Genomic DNA, 18,892 nt, shown 5'->3' on the forward strand with positions numbered 1-18,892 from the left:
AGGAAGTCAAATGCAGGTGTGTGGGTGTGTGTGTCGTCCCAGGTGGATGCTGACAGACCGGCAGGTAAACAGGCAGGTTGGTCTCTGATCTCACCTGTTGGAGCAGACACAGCAGCGCCTGCAGGGCTTCTGCAGCGGAAACATGCTCTTTATATGATGCTGGAAGGCCAGGCGAGATCTTCTTCCTCCTCTCCTCTCCTCTCCTCTCCTCTCCTCTCCTCTCCTCTCCTCTCCTCTCCTCTCCTCTCCTCTCCTCTCCTCTCCTCTCCTCTCCTCTCCTCTCCTCTCCTCTCCTCTCCTCACACACTCTGTCATTCATTTGTTCCACTCTTCCTCTCCCAGGTGCACTCAGGCAAACACCCAGGAAACAAGCACGCACAGGGGAAGTGGGCTGGGGGGTTGTGAGGATGCATGAAGGGAGGAAGAATGCCTCGGGTTAACAGCATCACAGGTGGGCTGGGGGTGGTGGTGGTGGTAGTGTGTGGTGTGTGTGTGTGTGTGTGGGGGGGTGTCGACAGTGGGTGGGTGTGTGAGACAGGAAGATTGTGTGTGTGCTCGAGCTTCATAAGGTGGTGCTTTGGCGAGAAAGGAATGTTACACATCCAGATTATAACAGACCACCCCTATAAACTAGAAGGAAGTAACCTGCAAGTCACACACACACACACACACACACACACACACACACACACACACACACACACACACACACACACACACACACACACACACACACACACACACACACACACACACACACACACACACACACACACACACACACACACGCATGCATGCAAACACAGCAGCCGTCAAGTATAAGCTCTGATATGAAGTGACCATCTGACTGCTTCGTGTCTCATGTTACACCATGCAGAGGAAGTCTGTGGATTATTTCCTGTTTCTTATGTAATGTTTTCTTTCTGTTTAAGGTCACACAGCTTTATTTGGCCTTCACCGCCCTACTAGTGTTTTATTGAGAGTGGCCTATTCACACACAGGAAGGGGGACCTTAGGAATTTGAAGTGTTGATATAAAGCAACTAAAGCTCCTAACTGTTCATTTACAGAATGATTAACTGTTGAAATGTCCCCATAACAAGCCCGTGAGTGGCTACTGAGAGGTTAATAACGGCATGAGACATATTTCCTGTCCAGAAATGTGTTTTGCATGTGCATCATTGCTGCAGGTTTTAGTCAGTATTGTGGTCTTTTTGATTCATATCCTATCAACATCTTTTTCACACATATACATTCAAATAGTAAAAATTGTCAGTTCAAACCAGTCATATTTCTTTACAGTAGATGTGTGTTTTTGCCTGATGTTACATGTAATGACTCTATAATAGATGCTCAGTCATTTTGAAAGTAAAGTGTGTGATATAAGTGTGTGTGTGTGTGTGTGTGTGTGTGTGTGTGTGTGTGTGTGTGTGTGCGCGCGCGTGTGTGTGTGCGTGCGCATTATTTGGTTGGAAACTACTCACAAAAGTAACGACACAACAGCCTGGTATATTTAACAATATATATTTCCATTGTCAATGTACATTCCATTTCGACATAAGCTTTCTTCACAAACAAAAAGTTGGCATCTAAATAAATACTATATAAAATAGAACTTCAAAATAAATATATCTATAAAGGGAACCTTTTATATGAGATTTTTTTCTTTTTGTTATATCTAAACAAAACAAAAGCACAGATCTCGTTTCTTAATCCCCAACAATGACATTGCAAAGGTATAAAGGAATGGAGTAGCATCACCCAACTGTTTGAGACTTTTTCCTCTTATTTCGGTTGAATATTAATAAAAAAAAAAATAAAAAAAAATCTGTGCCCACAAATGAGTGACACAAAGGGTATGGGTGTGTAAAAGTCACAGCATTGTAGCAAAAGAAAACAAAGAATATAATTTAAAAAAAAAAAAGAAGAAGGTTTTCAATATTTGAGTTGTCGTTGTTGGCAATTATTCCACAACCTTGAACAGGCTAGCGAGCACATGATAGTATAAAGCTAACGTTAAGTGAAGCACATTACTTTTGCAGTGACAGAGCTGAGAAATAAATTTGGAAAAAAAAAAAAAAAGAAAAAGAAAGGCAGCAACTGTTGAAGAAAAGAGGTCCACTGGTGGAAAAAGATGGCACAAAACACAACTCCAGAGAAAAACAAAGACGGGAGGGAAAACTAGGCGAGCGAGAGAAAAGAGAGACAGACGTGTCTTTCTCTCCCGTCTCTGTGGTATGACAAGTTTATGCACAGCAGCTGTGTTTGTCAATCAAGGAAGGCCAGGGGTGTTTGTTGGACAAATTCTCAGGGAGGAAGGAGGGAAGAGAGGAAGGAAGAAAAGCAAGAGAGAGAGAGAGAGAGAGAGAGTTAGAGGGGGAGAGGGGGGGGGGTTGAGGAGGTTGGGGGGGGGGGGGAGCTGAGACACTGAGCAGTAACAGCAGGAAATGGGTTGATAGGGGTAGATTGTGTTCCCCGTGTGGATTCAATGAGTCCACAGTCTTTAGGACTCAAGAGAGGAACCAGGGAATTAGCTTAGCCTCTCGACTGCTAATGAGCCACAGATAGCATAAACAGCAGGAGTTTTTTCTTTTTTCTTTTTTTCTTCTCGTTTTATTGCCGGGCACACTTTTTTTTTTTTTTTCCTAAATCAAGTGCTAGTGATAGAAAGGCCTGTCATTTTTGTTACCCCTTCCCGAACCTTACTCTCGCCACCCTCCTTTTTCCCCCGCAACCTCAAAAACATCTTATTCTTACCCTCAAAATATATATCTAATATATTCTCTATATATTTTGTACTGAATTGTAGTTATAATGTACCATGCAATCTTTCAAGGACATTTAAAAGTCTCTTCTAAAGAACACAAATGTTGTGAAACTATTTACAGCAAATAACATTTCTCCTGCATAGCTCTATTACTAAATATATTGTCAAAACATTTGTGATTTTTTTTGCTGCCCATCTACACCTACCAGGCCTTTGCTCGGTCACCAGTCATTCTCAGTTTTGGCACCTTTCTCTCAGACTGAATTGCTAGGTTTTGAAAATATTGCCTCATACATTCAAGACTAAGGACCGTGTGTGTTTTTTTTTTTTTTTTTTTTGTCCTGTGTGATATCAGCTTTGTGCAACAAGACAAATACAAGTATGAGAAAAGTTAGGCACCCCAATGGAAGTTAAGGGTCTGACGTGAAAGAGAGGTGTGTGTTATGGAGCAACAAAGACAGTCCGCCTTTATGCCAAATAGAAACGGCCATCTGTATTAAAGGGCAGCACGCCTTTAACGACCAACTGCCGTCAACTCCATTTGGCAACAGAGCATAACAACTGTGATCACTCAGACTGCGAAAACATGCTACTGTGTAATAGCTTCCTTTGGCAAAGTCCTAAGAACGTCATGCAAGCCACAAAATAGACTTTAAGAATAAAAGAAAGACTATCTGACTTACACAGCTATGCAGCATAATGATTTGAATTTAATGAAGACACTGGTGTGCGTGTGTGCGTGTGCGTGTGTGTGTGTGTGTGTGTGTGTGTGTGTGTGTCTAGGGGGGAGGGAGGGCTGGGGTGTGCAGACTAAATGCAGTGCACGCCAACGTAATGTGAGATAGCTGAGGTGGTTAATACTGTGCTTTAGTACATCCTTTAAGGGGTTTGCGTCTTCCTAAAAAAAGGTTTTGTGCAAGTGGCAGGTTTGTTTTCGACAAAGGCTGACTGGATACAAAACACAACAACAACTTTGCTATGCCTTCTCTTCCCCTCTTCACGCTATCACTTGCATCCACTCTCCTCCGGAAACATTATTTTCTGGCCAGTTTGCCTCTCGCTTAGCTTACTCGTCTTAAATTATTCACTATTGCCTTTTTGCCCCTAAATGTTTCTTTGCCTTTTTTTTTTTTTTTTTTTTTTTTTTTTGTGCAAAGAGGAAGTAGACCAGGCTCTCAGGCAGTTTAGAAATCAACATGCGGTAGGCCAAGTTCTAGAGAGGATCACTGTAACAGTCCCTGAGAAGGTTGGGTGTACATTTTCACACATTTCTCTACTACAAATCGACTTCTAGCACGGTGGGTAACCATTAGACTAGAGCATGCAGGTCATGACATGCATTACGTCTGAGGTGATTGGTGAACAGCATTCAAAATATTTTAGACTGTCTAGGCTGCACCACCCAAAAATAGAAATCACGCTGTGAAGTGATCACCTGTCACTTGCAAGTGCAACTGCGCACGATACAGAGTGAGAATTATGGGGAATTACTATTATTTTAAAGTCTAGAAAGGTTTTGTTTTTACAGCTCCTCCATGGAGATAAAAACTCAAGAGATAAAATGTTGGCAATACCAAGCTAGCATCTTTAAGGTATAAGAGGCAAAATGGCGACGCTAAAAGACGGTGATCATCATAATAGTGGAGCGAGTGGGTGACTAAGTGATGGCTTCACTCTTGCAATGGCCTATCATGAAGCCACATATAGATAATCCTTTGTTTTCATGTTTGACACTGGGCTGTGCTTTTGGGGGTGGGGGAGGGGGGATGTACACATTTCTATCGCCATCAATTATTTCTACGTAATCTGAGGATCAGCGACCAGCTTCTGGTTAGTTAGCGTTACAAAATTAGCTGAGAAACACTGAGCAGCAGAGGTACAATGACTTTGTGCCTTCAGCCATTTTAGCAAAACACAAACACCAGTCCCACTTTCTCGTCTCTTCTTCTTCTTGTGTCACTCTTACCAAAAAAAAAAAAAAAAAAAAAAAAAGAGAAAGAAAAACATCTCAGAGGGCCTGTTAGCTATTCCTACCGGCCAGCTCTCTCGGGTAAGGCCCGTTTTAATCATCCACCCTGTCAAACATAGGTCAACAAGCCATTTAAGTACCTTTGTTTTACACAAGTCATCTTCCAGCAGATTAATGGGATAGTTTAATGGGTTGGTGTTGGATTGTCCTATCCACAGAGAGCGAGCAAGTACTGTGTGGTGCTGTCCATTTTTTTTTTTTATTTTTAGCAAGGCCACCGCCAGACGGTTTGGTCCAGTATCATGACCCCTGCTGCTGCTTCTCTAGTGTCCCAGCTTTTGCTTCCATGCCTCCATTTTTACTCACGGGCACGCTCACGCCGCCCTGTGAGTTCTTGCAGCGGCAGCCGGGCCTGCTAACATTGTCATAACACTTCTGTCCCAGTTTGGCCAGACCCATAGCTGGTAGATAGCAGACCAGGCAAGGCAGGACAGCAGAAAGGGCAGTCATGAAGGACCAGCGCGCGCAGCAGTTGGCCTGGGAGCACGAGCAGGGCTTGTCGGCGCAGGAGCCCTCGTCATCCTCATCCTCGGTGCAGTGGTAGAAGATCCCTTTGACCAGGCACATGCAGGTGGCTGTATCCACCAGACTCTGAGCAGAGCACAGGCACTCCTGGTTGCACACCCAGCAAGAAGGAAGGGTTCGGGGGAGCGTACACTCTGTGCATCGGCACTTCCCGCAGTGATCGCAGAGAATGAGGTGCTTCTTCTCGGCAGGGGAGGAAGGAATCAGCGCCAACCCCTGCTGGCCTCCGGCGGTGCACACGCCTCCTGCAGGCATCTTTGCAGACTTGAGGTCCAATGATTTAGAGGAGGAACAGGAAGAAGCAGAAGAAGAGGTGGTGAGGACCTTCGATTCAGAGGAAGGGAAGCAGCCTGGAGTTCGGGTAGGGATTGTGTTGACGGGACCTTGGTGAGGGTGCAAGTTTGGGTGGTGGTCCACCGTTGGGGTGGGTGCAGCGTGGTCCAGCAGCCTCTGATCAGAGGAGGTACTGCTGCTGCTGCTGATAGAGCTAGGCCTTCCGCTGAAGGATATCCAAGGGTGGGTGGTGGTGTCCTGATGAGGGTGGGGCTCGCACCTGCTCTGCTGGTGGGTCTGGTGTTGGTGATTGTGATGATGGTTGTGGTTTGCCCCGAGGAAGGCCTCCTGGTTCTGACCGAGCCAGGTGATTCTTCGGTTCACAGACTTCTGGCTCGGGGGCTGCTGAGAGACAACGGCGGGGCTGTCGATGTAGTCGTTCTCCACGTGCGACGACTTTATCTGATCAATGGGGTAAATGGTGAGAGGGTGCTGTAGACGGCCGTAGGGAACTCGACTGTCCAGCAGGGGCTGGGATATGAGGGAGGAGGACACTCCGGGAATGTGGTGGGGGACCCTGGACTCCATGTGTGGGCTGGTGCCTCGCACGTCTTCACTCTAAAGCAGCATTTAGCAATACTGCAAAGACAGATACAAAAGAGACAGTTATGGCTGGCTGCATCGGCTGTTAAGCTGTTGCTCTTTCACCCTTTTGATCCTTTTTTTTTTTTTTTTTTTTTTTTTTAAAGGTCTAATCTGAAACCACAAGTAAAGCAAAGAATATAATGAAAAAGGGATGTCAGGGGTAAAGTAGTATTGTATTCATCAAAATTAATAAATCCCCAAACTCTGAAAAGATTACAACCAGGTTAGTAATAAAGAATAGAGTCTATGAACATTTCCCTCCTTAACTTAATGAAATTAGGCAATGCCAAGGTCAAATCCTTCAGTTTAATTGTATGCATTCAAATCTAATTACACATGCTCATACAGTATACTTACGTGTCAGTTCTAAAATGTCACTTTTACAATCTGCTGTATGTTTTAATCTCCCTATTGTTTATTCATTGCCACTTTTCATGTCTAACCTGAGATTTTGTCTCATGATGAAAATACAAAAACTACTTTCCCCACATGATTGAAACTTTGATATGTAACTGTAGCAAATCAGACAGTAACTATCGGAGAACTAGGGATCACTACATTTCAAGTCAACACCTCAGACGGCATGAAAAACGGATATTTGTTATCCGTAGTTTACTTCACCCTAGACAATCATTAAATCTTTAAAACCAACACATTTTAGTCTCGCAACAGAAATCTTTTACCAGGCTGGATCTTTGCAATTATCTGGACACCAAACGATGGTGATTCTTACCCTGAATATCAACAGGGTATTCAGTCTAAACCTCCTCCATTCTAACTTTGACATTAGAACAATAGAAGTTGGGCCCTCATTGCCTCCCTTCCAAAGAGCAGGGAGCACCAGAGAGCCGGACTTGCATGCAAAAGACTCAAAGATGCAAAACAAGGCAGAGCAAAGAGATGAGAAGGTTGCCAGAAAAGGGACTCTTAACAGTGACAAAATGAATGCAAGAGGCAAAAGAAAATTAGGTCTTTGTATAGAACCTACAATAAGATAGATATTACTTTGCTTCAGGTAATATCATTTAACCTATAATCTTACGTGGTAATATAATTGAACCTATAATCGTATGTTTTCACATTTAACCTCTGAACATACAGCCTATATAAACATAGATTTGAATCAGAGAAACAGATCCAATCCTGGCGTTTTGTGAATGGAGCTGATTTTATGAACTGCAGGTTTTTGTGAATGAGAGCTGCTGGCTGCAGCCGGCGTTGCAGGCGTGAATCAATGCGCTCCAGTCATGTTGAGACCATCGGTTTAAACCATTTCATCAATGAGTGCTCGACAGTCGGTCGGCAAACCTTGCTTACTTTACAAAAAAACGAAAAGATGATTGACAACAGCACAGCGAATCGCGGACCCACACGTAGTTACCTTATAGCAAAAAAAACAAAAAACAAAAAAAAACCAACACGTTTATTCAGACCAATAAATGCATTATTTTATTTATTTTTTTTATTTTTTATTATTATTTTGTATTTCAAGCAAACCGAATTAGCCACGAACCTAACATATTCTTTTGTTCTGGTTAATAACGCGCATAAAACCACTCGCTGTTAATATATTTGATTTGAAAACGTGGCCGTGGTCGACGCCGCTTCGCTCGACCGTCGGCTTCTGTTATTCTCCTTTTCCTCAGATTTGCAAAAGCCGGTTTGAGAAACCTGTTGCGACATTGCTGGCACCGACACAAGCGCTTGTGATCGTCAAATCTAGACCATTATGAGCTCCAAGCCGGAACTATGCGTGTGCAAGTGTGCGCGCGCGCGCGTGTGTGTGTGTGCGTGTGTGTGTGTGTGTGCGTTCCTCCCTTCAATATGTGAATGGACTGAGTCATAAGAACCGGAGGCGGCTGCTCGGCATACTCAAATAGCATGTTTATATAGGCATTGTAACCACGTATTCAACATCTCACTCGTAATATCTGTAAAAAAATAAAATAAAAGCACAAGCTTGATAAAGAAACTAGTACACTGTGTACCATTAGACAGACGGCTGTGGGGTAGTTTTTTTTTTTTTTTTTTTTTTTTTTAAAGCGGGGGCTGTTTGGTGCGTAGTTTGACGCGTAAAGGTGGACGCAATCGTAAATGGCAATGAAAAAAAAAAAATCGGATTAAAGAAAAAAAAAAAAGAAAAAAGAAGCTAATTCTGTTGGCAGGTCTCGGATAAGACGCAACAGCTAATGGCAAAAACACCTGACACAACCGACCAAATGTGCCAACCAAGCGGACGCTGCAGCGAGAAGGACACGCAACCGAACCGCCCGAGATTAAAAACATACACAGGCTTCAGAGTGGACGCCGATTTCGACCGAGATTGAAATGTGGATCTGTTCCGCTGCCTTTTATAGTGACGCGTTTTTCTTTCTTTTTAAAAAAAAAAAAAAAAAAAAATCACAAATATTGACGCGATAAATGTTCAAATGCGTATCTGCTGTCCAAAAAAAAAAAAAAAAAAAAAAAGAAGAAAAAAAAGCGGCGTTTCGACCAGCACGACATCGTTTCCCCTCTATGAGTCTCAACCTTGCTTCTGGACCGAAATCGGTGGTTAAATATTGACTTAAAGTGCAAACACGGGTCGGGGAAACAGCTTGTTGCAAAATAGAGTTTGCGAGAGCGTTTTTGTGCCTGCGATCCAGCGGATTGAGAGGAACAGTCAAGTGCGGGCAGTGCAGGGATCGAACAGTTGGTTTGTACAGTCAAACGCTGGACACATTTAACGTGGGGGAACACAGCAGACACGATCACTTACTGTGGTTTCAGGATGCAATTCTCATCTCTTCGTTGCGCACGACGTTTGCGCGCAGGCTATAGTCCAGTCCAAAGAGAGTGAGTAGCTCCACAGATGTTGAGTAAAGATAAGTCCAAACGTTAAAGGAAATAATATGTAAGCGAAAGGCGAGCGGCTCTCCAGCACTATTCTCCACTCGCTGGTGCATAAAAGGCGACTGCGGTTGTGGACGCAGAGCTTTGGATATGATGTTGCAACCACCGAGGGGGAGGGAAGTGAGTTTTTATGAATGGGAGGGTAGAGGAACGGAAAGGGACGGCACTGCGCAGATGCCTCGGCTTTTTTCCTCTTTTTTTTTTTTTTTTTTTTGTGAATGGGAGGGCAGAGCGACTCGGGAGGGCTGAAATGCGGAGGCTACATTTTTATGAATGGGGAGGACTCCGAATAGCATTGCGCATGCGCGATGCCTAGATTTTTATGAATGGGAAGAAATGGCGAATGAGGCGTGTGTGTCTGGGAGGGCAGGGTGGGGGAGAGGGATTTGGGGTGAAGGGGTGGCGGTTGGGGGGGTTGGTTGGTCACAAGGGCAATGTCAGGCATGATTTACATAAAGAGTCGGCTCATCTGCTCTGATGCCACTCTGGCTTTATTTTAACCTGCTAATTTATTGATATATGAAGCCTGCATTGCCTCATCTTAGAGGAGACGTGATTATGGTGGTATTGCGTAACAGATGAGAGGGAAAGCGAGATGTGAGTGGGCTAAATCTGCAATGAATTAATTTATTTTTTTCAGTGCTGGCAAATCTGATCTCTGATACTGACTCTGGTGAATAATGTCTAATTAAAAACATGAAGATGCAGTCATGTTTTAGAAACCAACACCAGAAAATCCATTAATATGCTATAATAGGCCTATATTACCAGTTGGTTTAATAAATACGAAATAGTTGGAATTTGATGGTTACTGTTTATTTTAATCCGTGTAGACTCGAAAGGAAATCAGGGGTCACATGCCTCAGCTCTATTAGGCTAGATAATAGCCGCCCCCTTGTGTTCTATCTAAAGCCATTTATTGCGAACAAGGACGTGCCCTTCCTTCCTCTGCAACAATGTGAGGTATGACTACAGCCTCTGTGGTAGTGTAAAAAAGCAGAGCAGAATAGGAGGAGGAGGGTGCCTGTGTGTATGTGTGTGTATGTATGTGTGCTTGTGTGTGTGTGTGTGTGGGAGGGGGGGGGGTTATAACGCCTACTCTGAAACACAAACCAGCATGAGGGCAGGCAGGATTCACAAAAGAACAGGATGTTGTTGATTTGTACCGAAACCACACGGAGGAAATGAGTGTGAATTTCCTTTCTCTCTGACATCCCAGTGTGTGTGTGTGTGTGTGTGTGTGTGTGTGTGTGTGTGTGTGTGTGTGTGTGTGTGTGTGTGTGTGTGTGTGTGTGTGTGTGTGTGTGTGTGTGTGTGTGTGTGTGTGTGTGTTTCCCCTGCCGCCACCCCCCTCTGCTTGGGGCTTTTAACCAGTCAAAGGTTAACAGTTGCCCCATTATCCTTTTGCACACGTCACCATGACAACCACTACACCTCCAAATTGGGATTATTGTTTTAAAGACAGAGGAAAAGAAATGGAAATAATTACATTTCTGAGTTTGTATCTGGGCTGTCCGGTTACTGTCTATATCTAATGCATATCAGTAGAACATAAACTGAAAATAAATCAAATACGATCAAAAATGTAGTTTGAAATTATTAAGTTATATTTGAGCAAAATAGCCCTTTAGTCAATTTGAGTGATATAATAATTAATATAAAGGAACTTGATCACTTTTTATAGTGTTTTCTATGGTTTTGCTATATTTTTACAACATGTCTGGAATATTTGCAGGCCTATTTAAAGCATGACTGGATTTGCAGAGTAAATTGTTTTACCTTATCATGCACATAGCATTTTGTTTTTCTGTTTTAGCACAATTTTAATGTAGGCTATATTGTTACACTATATTGATATAAATCCAGTGTGTTAAACGACGAATCTAGGGTTGCTGGAAAAACTCAACTGACTTCATTTGACTTTACAGCATTTCTGTGCTTTCAAAAAACATTTGAATGATATATAGGCTATGTATCATGGTCATTAAATCATGCATGACTACTTCTGTTTATATATTATTTTAATGTTAATTCAACTAGACCATGTCTTGTGGTAAAACTTTTAACCCACCGTAACTTTAAGCTACTATTTTTGAATACTTAGATATGCACTGTGCAGCATTAGACCGACACGATGTGCTGCAATGATAATAAGCATTTATATTGGACTTGTTGGTTTTGCTTTCTGTTTGCAGGGATATTTTTAGTATAAAATGACTGACAGTAGCTATTTAAAGATGTATTTTAAGGGAATAAGAGCTTTTATAATAAATCAACAAATGTCAGCCTCTCTATTCTTTCCTCTCTGTCTGTGTCTCTCTCTTTTGCTCACTCAGATGTGAGGAGATGCACAAAGACAAATACTGTAGATACTTGCAGACTTCTGTCCACAGCTGCGTGGCTCGCAGGCATGGCCTACATGAAGTGTTCGTTGAATTGTAGATTTCTCGCCGGTGTGATCATCCAGGCATACATGCACGGAAGGGAAGGCCTAGATTTCTCTCCAGAATCTTCCCTCCCAGCCTTTTCTTCCTGCCACATCTGCTGGCTGCTGCTGTGAGTTTGAGATTATAATGGACAGCCCCATCTGCTTCCAGAGCAGTTTGACATATCTAATGTTTCGAGTTTCCATCACGTTGAGCGAACTTAACAAAGTCCTCAGTGTTTGTAATTATTTGTAAAAGTTTCTTCTATTTTTTGAAATATCCAGTTGAACTTTTATCCCCATTTCTGAACTTTTAGATCCAGTCTACTCCACAGATGTCCCTGTCTAAATTAGATTACGTTGTTAATAGCCCTTTCGTTTATCACTTTGGTCTGTCACTAGATTTTTTTTTTCACTAATCCATTGCTGTTTGTCTTATATTTCCTGGTTGTTCTCCTGCCACATTAACTTGAGAGAAGCTGGTAATTGTTCAGTGTGTGTGTGTGTGTGTGTGTGTGTGTGTGTGTGTGTGTGTGTGTGTGTGTGTGTGTGTGTGTGTGTGTGTGTGTGTGTGTGTGTGTGTGTGTGTGTGTGTGTGTGTGTGTGTGTGTGTGTGTGTGTGTGTGTGTGTGTGTGTGTGTGTGTATTCATTTGTCTGTCCATGTGAGCAGAGTGTTAGGTGACAGGGCTCACATGCAAATCACAGTGGTAGTTCGACTGACTACTCACAGCTTGAATCAAAAGCTTCCTGTAGCAGGTAAGCCATCATTTACTTCGCCTTCCCGCCACCCTTGACACTTCACAAAATGCATCTTTCACCAATTAACAAGTGTGTGGGACTCTTGCTGTGCCACAGCCAGAGGATTTTGAATGCCTTCAAAGTGCATTTCACACCAGGTCACCATGTCTGTGAACTCACAGCTTTCCTCATAAGAATAAAACAAACTTAGAAGTAATGATAACATTAAAACTGAGTCATAAATGAAGCTTTATCATGTTGGTTTATGGTATTGAGTTTACAACATACAGGCGAGTAGCTAATTGTACAGTTGTTCAATCATGGTTCTGCAGAAACACCCGCTAAAAACACAGTTTGAACTCAATATGCTGTAAAAATGTTGTCTAAACATTCATCTTCAACTCCAATTCCCCAACATTTACACACAACAAGTCATATATAACACAAAAAGTTGCATTTAAAATGACACACAAATGTTCAGAAAAGACAGCTCAACCCCACAGAAAACCCCATTTCTCTTTCGAGTGCCGTGAGTTGACGAGTTCCCTCTGCTCGCTTTCTGTAAATATTTGTGTTGTTAAGGAGCACCGAGCGTTCCTACTACTTTCCCTGAGCATTGGACCTCTGGTGCATTGAGACGGGTGATTGTTCCTTCATATCACAACAACTCTGTTTGCTAATTATGGTATTATGCCCGGTTGTGGAGCAGAATGTTTGTTAGTCAAATTTATGAAAGGATGTTGATGCAAAGGTGGATTAAAGAGACGTTCCTCCCCCAGATCCTCACGTCAAACACCATCAGTCCACGTTTTATTTTACATGTTTACGTCAGTACCTGATGCTTATTATTGCTGTTGAATTACACTGATTGTTTTCTTCCTTGAAGTAGTCAACATCATGTCCGATTGTCAGTGATTTACCAGTTAATCATGGTAGAAAAAAAAACATAGTTTTTATGAAAAGTTCCACTAATCAACTCCCCTTAATTTGATTTAAACATATATAGTGTATATCTTTGTCAGGGAGGCAAATAAAGAACTAAATAGGAGTTAACTGGAGTGATCGTTATCACAATTAAATGACAATTAACTTGAGTCATGTGCAACTGGGAATAAATAATGCCTTAAAACTGCTGTAGCATGCGAGCATGTCAAAATAGTTATCCTAAAAGATGAAAGTAAAGGAGAAATGATTGAGATTAAAGCAATGGATACACACTGAAAACTGTTACCTAAATTGTTAAAGTAGTTAATTAAAAATAATTAAATAAATAAACAGTTACGATAAATGACAAAAAACAAACAAACAAACAAACATTTAAAACTGTTCATGAAATGTACTAAACTTTAAAAACATAGCTAGCCAGAAGTAAAGTCATAAAGTAAAAGGCTAAAAAACATAGTTTAGATTTAGGTAGTTTTTAAATTTTTTTTTTTTTAATTAATTTAAATATTCGTCTTCTTTTTATTATTGATTTGCATGTTTTGCATGCTTACCTGAAACCCTTTGTAATTTTAATACTGTAGGCTATTGTTTTTAGGGTGACTTTGTAACACCTGTCCAGCGACTATGATAAATAGCGTCTTGGCTAACTCTGGCACTTTTACAGCTGGGTACTGTCCTGCAACATAAATAAATAAATAAATAAATAAAAGTAATGACTAAATGATTGAGCTAATACATAAATGGTTGATGCCCTCAGTGTCTGCCCCTTCATGATAGTAATACAAAAGCAAACTTGACCATAATATCCAAATGTTGACTAATTTGATCAACATCCACTTTAAGGACTTTGTAGTGTTAAATAACATTCAGTATAATAGATTAAAAACATATTTGGAACATGCAGGGCAGAGTCGCTGGGGTTAATTTAGTTCATGTATGGGGGCTGTGGAGGTTTGTCTGACAGAGAAGGTGGGGAACCGCTGCAGCAGACTACATGTGTTTTTATAAAGTTTTACCGTAAGGGTGGATTTTTCTTTTAAACAGTAGGGCAGGCTTCAAGCCAATGGTAACAGAATTAGCGAGTGTAATGACATATTAACCTACAGGAACACTCAAACTGAGCAAGCTGAGAGCTGCATTGTAGAAAACTCTATGGTTTGCCTACAGTAAGAGGTGGATCTCGACCACAAGGCCAGGTAGCTCAACTCCTCAAATATTGACTTCCTTCCTCGCTGCTCGCCTGCTCAGGAGGTGTGTTTGTGTGCTTTGGAGTCAGGAGAGGTGTGTGGTGAGAGAGGTAGGAAGAGGAGGGGTGGGGGCACATGTATGTGTATCCACATCCATCAAAATAAAGAGTTTGATGACTTTGGCCTGCCCTCATTGCACCATAATAGGATACATTAGACCTAATTCACTTAGAGCCATTAGAGAGCTAAAAAATTCCTGTTAAAGAAAAACAACGCAGAGGCCAAATGAGCTGCACTGGGTCTGCTGTCAAATTAATTTTACAACGGGTTGTTTTGAATGGGCACCCCCACTATTATAATACTTTTGATTAACCCTCGTGTTGTCCTTGGGTCAAAATGACCCGCAACTGTGTTCAACCAAGTTCTATTTTATTTCTATATTTTTTTAATATTTTTTGGGATCTTTGGATCATCATTCTTTAAAGAAACCCTCACAGCCTCCTTGTCACCAATGATTCCAAAAAAATATGAAAATAAAATAGAACTTGGTTGAACACAGCTGCGGGTCATTTTGACCCAAGGACAACACAAGGCTTAAATATATGTAGACTTTGGAAAATGAAATCTTGTTAAAGTCTTGTCTTTTAATCGTCTTTATAATCCACCTATTTTGTTTCATTATCTGTTGCTTGTCTATCCTAAATTACCTTAAGTCTCCCTTTAATTCAAGTTACAGTGAATACAATTCTAGTGAAACGACATTACATGTTCCAAAAATATTTTCAGAAACTACAAAAATACCTCATGATTCCTTACTGATCAAGCAAAAGTTGTGTTACTTCTTGACTTGAACATTTATCGTGGTTTTTGCTCCCCCTAAATCCACTCGTAAATTAAAATGATCTGTACCTGCTTTACCCTGAACAGGGTGAAGGGGGGCTGGAGCCTAGAATTAAATCATCAGAAATAAAATAGTACTACTTTTTCTCCCCAGACTTTTGGTCTTACGTGACGTTATTCCACATCAGTCTGAAAGCTTTGCATGAGCATTTGACATTTTGAGAGTAAAAGTCGTGACCAATAATTTGACATGGTTGTGCAGGAGGAAATGGGTTTTGTGGCTCCAGATGACTGGAGTCACACCCACTTTTCCCCTCAGCAGCAGTCTGTCCAGGTCAGCAGTGGGCCAATGGGATGTCGTTTTTTTTTCTGGGAAGCCATCTCAGGAAATATGGCCTCACCTGCTCTGCGTTTGTCGTAAACATCATTAGGCACCAAATGACATTTAACATAAACTGTTTTACAGGAGCAGTACATCCAGAGGAGATCCTAAAAATATTGACCTGAAAATAACTGCAAAAAGTCTACTCTACACCCCTGGTAAAATATTTTGTCTCAGATAATGGAAGCTAGGAAGATTACCGTTGATAAAAGAAATTCGGTTAAACTTTCAAATAAATATTTCTTTAAATTGTGATTAGTTAACTCATGTTTTCACTTGAGAAAAATGCTTGGACACTTTGCTGCTGACCCTCAGGAACACTTAAAGATCCCAGGTTTGACCCTGAGGTCAGGTAGACTATATTTTCCCTGGATGACCCAGACTGTCCATGTTGACAAGCCTCTCCCCTCCTGACATGCTCTCGAGCGAGACCCTGAATCCACGCCAGATGCAGGGGTGCTGTTCTGTCACTGACCCTGACTTGTGAACTTCCTGAGTTGATACAAAAGTGAAGAAATAATTTCTCTGTAGGGATTAATAAAGCCCCCCTATTAAAACACTGTGATACATTTGTAGTATAGATGGAGCCACAGGGAATCATATGCCCAGGATTAGGTAGGCCTATGTTTGTTTTCCATTTTTATTTCCATCACATTGTGCCCATGGAACATAAGGAAAACACAAATAGAAATGTTGCTATTACTTAATAAAATGCCGCTTTGAAATTTCAAACTAATGTTTAGCAAGTTTCAACTTCTTGGAAAAGTCCTTTAGCATTGTACTTACTGTCAGGATGAGTATGGAGAGTTTTAAAATAATATGAGTATTAGAATCAGTGCAGTAGAATTGGAAATATATTTTAAATTTAATGTGTTTTTCTTGTTACAGTGTGTTTCTTACATTACCCACAATGCAACTAGACTGCCAACAGTTCAGTCAGAGATTCAGGTATTTTATGCTAGTTGTGGCTAAAGGCTAATTCGACTGCAGACTCTAAATCAGAGCGTCATACCAGCACACGCTTCTCCGCATACTACTATGGGAGGGTATGTGAACGCAGACACGTCGCAGACGAAAACATGACAGCGACCTCCTGACAGCAAGAAGAAGAGCTGCTGTAATTATTGTGTTTGGCTGAACAACAGGAAAAAGTCAAAAAAAGGGAAAACAGCTGCATGCATCAGCCTCACAAGAAAAATATGTGGAATACAGTACACGTGCACTGACATACGGTGCACGAAACAAGCGTCCAGTTTACTTTCCTGGCACCTGCGTTGTGTGGACAGTCTGCACGGTCTCACATTTCAGGCTGCACTCTCAAGTCTGTAGAAGGGTCTGAGCTGACCCTGGTGGACATTGGAGGATGAAGAAATGTATGCATGCAGACAAAGAAACCATGAACTGGCCTTAAGGCCTGAACACACTCCGTGGCAGAGGGGGCAGATACTACAGAAGGTGGTTTCACAGGTGCACCGTGTCTCTAAAATGAAAGTGCCGTGTATGTTTTCTATGTATATAGACATTTAAGTTGTATTCATTGCGGGGTCTAAAACATGCTGTCTGAATCCTTTTCCACATTTTCCTGCTGCTGCAGTTCCAGAATGACATCTCCTGTCTCCGGGGGATACTCTGGAAACTACTGCAGGACTCTGTCACATACCACACATTGGAAATGACACTTGAAACTCTCACCTGTAGATAACATTGAAGAAAACATGCAACAAGGACACGTACCAGGACAGTTGGTACTGTAGAACCAGAGATGTCTTCAGACCAATAGGGTCCATATAGTTTACTGCCCTTTCTGATCCTCTCCTTTTGTCTTATGCTGTTGTTTTCACTTCTGAGTGCTGATACGCAACATCATACATATACCGCACTGTGTATACACAAGACATCCTTTAACATTCATGAACATACAGAATGAGCAGAAATCACACACACACGAACACACATCCCTAACTTGGCCTTCCATCACTGTTTCCATAGTCAACCGGCTGGCTGATATTATGTCTAATTTCAGGCATGTAATTAGTGTGTAGCCTGGTCTGGTTCTGTCTGGGTCAGTGTCGAGACTATGTGTGTTTGACGTGGTGTGTGTGTATGTATATGTGTGTATGAGTGGTATGTGTGTGTGCGCTGGGTCTGATGTTAGCCAGCACCACAGGATGGGATGCGGACTGCACCATTCTAAACTGAACCACACATGGAGGGCAAATAAAAAACACATTACTGAGCTAACACACACACACACACACACACACACACACACACACACACACACACACACACACACACACACACACACACACACACACACACACACACACACACACACACACACACACACGTAGAGAGTAGGTTTGTCCTTCTCGTGCCAAGGATACCCAAGTAGTCAAATGCACAAATACATAAATAGCAAAGAACAACCAAAATGGGTCAATGCCTTTTTCTAGGCAGCCACAAAATATACACATCACTCATATTAAAACTCACAAATGTGCCAAACTAAGCAGGCAGACAGACAGTGACAAAGATTTGCCATTCAAATTTAGTTAAAATACTATTGATGCCTGTCCCGGCGAGTAGTAAAGAGAATGCTGCATCAAAGGAAGAGTATGTATAAAAACGGACTTTGTGGGCAACATGTTAAATGTATGAAACTGATTCTGACATTTTTAAGAGAATGTTAAAGGACAAACTTAAAAATATCTATGCCCATTACAGAAGCAAAAAGGACTCCTGGCGAGAGACGCCGTATTTTTGCCATCTTTTTGTCTTTTGGCATCTGAAATGCAGAGCATGCCTTGTGATCAAAGTTCAACAAGATCTTGATCTTCAGTTCATGATCTTTCCGTTTCCTTTTGGACCAAACAATGATCAATTAATCAAACACTTATTGAGAGACAAATCATGAATGATTGTTCTTTGCAACCCTCGTTACGTTGTATGCTAATACAACAGAAGAAATAATTAAAACAATGTCCTGCAAAAATTAACTCAAGAAAATAGTAAGACTGTCAAAACAGCCGTTTATCAAAGGCCAAAATATGATAAAATATTTTGAATGTAAAATCTTTATTCATCAAGTAACCAAGTGTAAAGTACAATATTTTCCTTTGAAATGTGCAGAGTAAAAGTATGGTGAAGTAAACGACGAAGTAAAGACTCTCAAATTTGCCCTCAAGTGCATATTTGAATGTGTTTTTTAGGTAGTTACATTTCATCACTGAATCCGTGTGTG

General features: G+C 41.5%; 3 protein-coding genes across 3 annotated transcripts in view; 1 reads left to right on the plus strand and 2 right to left on the minus strand.

The window, feature by feature from the left end:
* The window catches only part of septin8a (septin 8a), a 251,550-nt gene that overhangs the window by 200,814 nt on the left and 31,844 nt on the right, over positions 1 to 18,892 (minus strand). The gene's annotated exons all lie outside the window — the stretch shown is intronic.
* Positions 1 to 18,892, plus strand: part of kctd16b (potassium channel tetramerization domain containing 16b) — a 404,485-nt gene that overhangs the window by 66,462 nt on the left and 319,131 nt on the right. The window lies entirely within an intron of this gene.
* On the minus strand, positions 1,508 to 9,253 carry spry4 (sprouty homolog 4 (Drosophila)). The gene is made up of 2 exons (XM_069718149.1): positions 8,997 to 9,253; positions 1,508 to 6,232 (listed from the first exon to the last, which is right to left on the minus strand). The coding sequence occupies exon 2, from the start codon at positions 6,179 to 6,181 to the stop codon at positions 5,036 to 5,038; it is 1,146 nt and encodes a 381-aa protein (XP_069574250.1). The 5' UTR covers positions 6,182 to 6,232; positions 8,997 to 9,253; the 3' UTR covers positions 1,508 to 5,035.

Source organism: Brachyistius frenatus, unplaced genomic scaffold (assembly GCF_029030835.1).
Source record: "Brachyistius frenatus isolate BFR_SWC_R1_liver_20210118 unplaced genomic scaffold, ASM2903083v1 Contig_5, whole genome shotgun sequence".
Taxonomy (NCBI): domain Eukaryota; kingdom Metazoa; phylum Chordata; class Actinopteri; family Embiotocidae; genus Brachyistius; species Brachyistius frenatus.

What these genes read in the sequence shown, in the direction of transcription:
- spry4 (XM_069718149.1), bottom strand. Translation starts at nt 6,181, where the DNA reads ATGGAGTCCAGGGTCCCCCACCACATTCCCGGAGTGTCCTCCTCCCTC.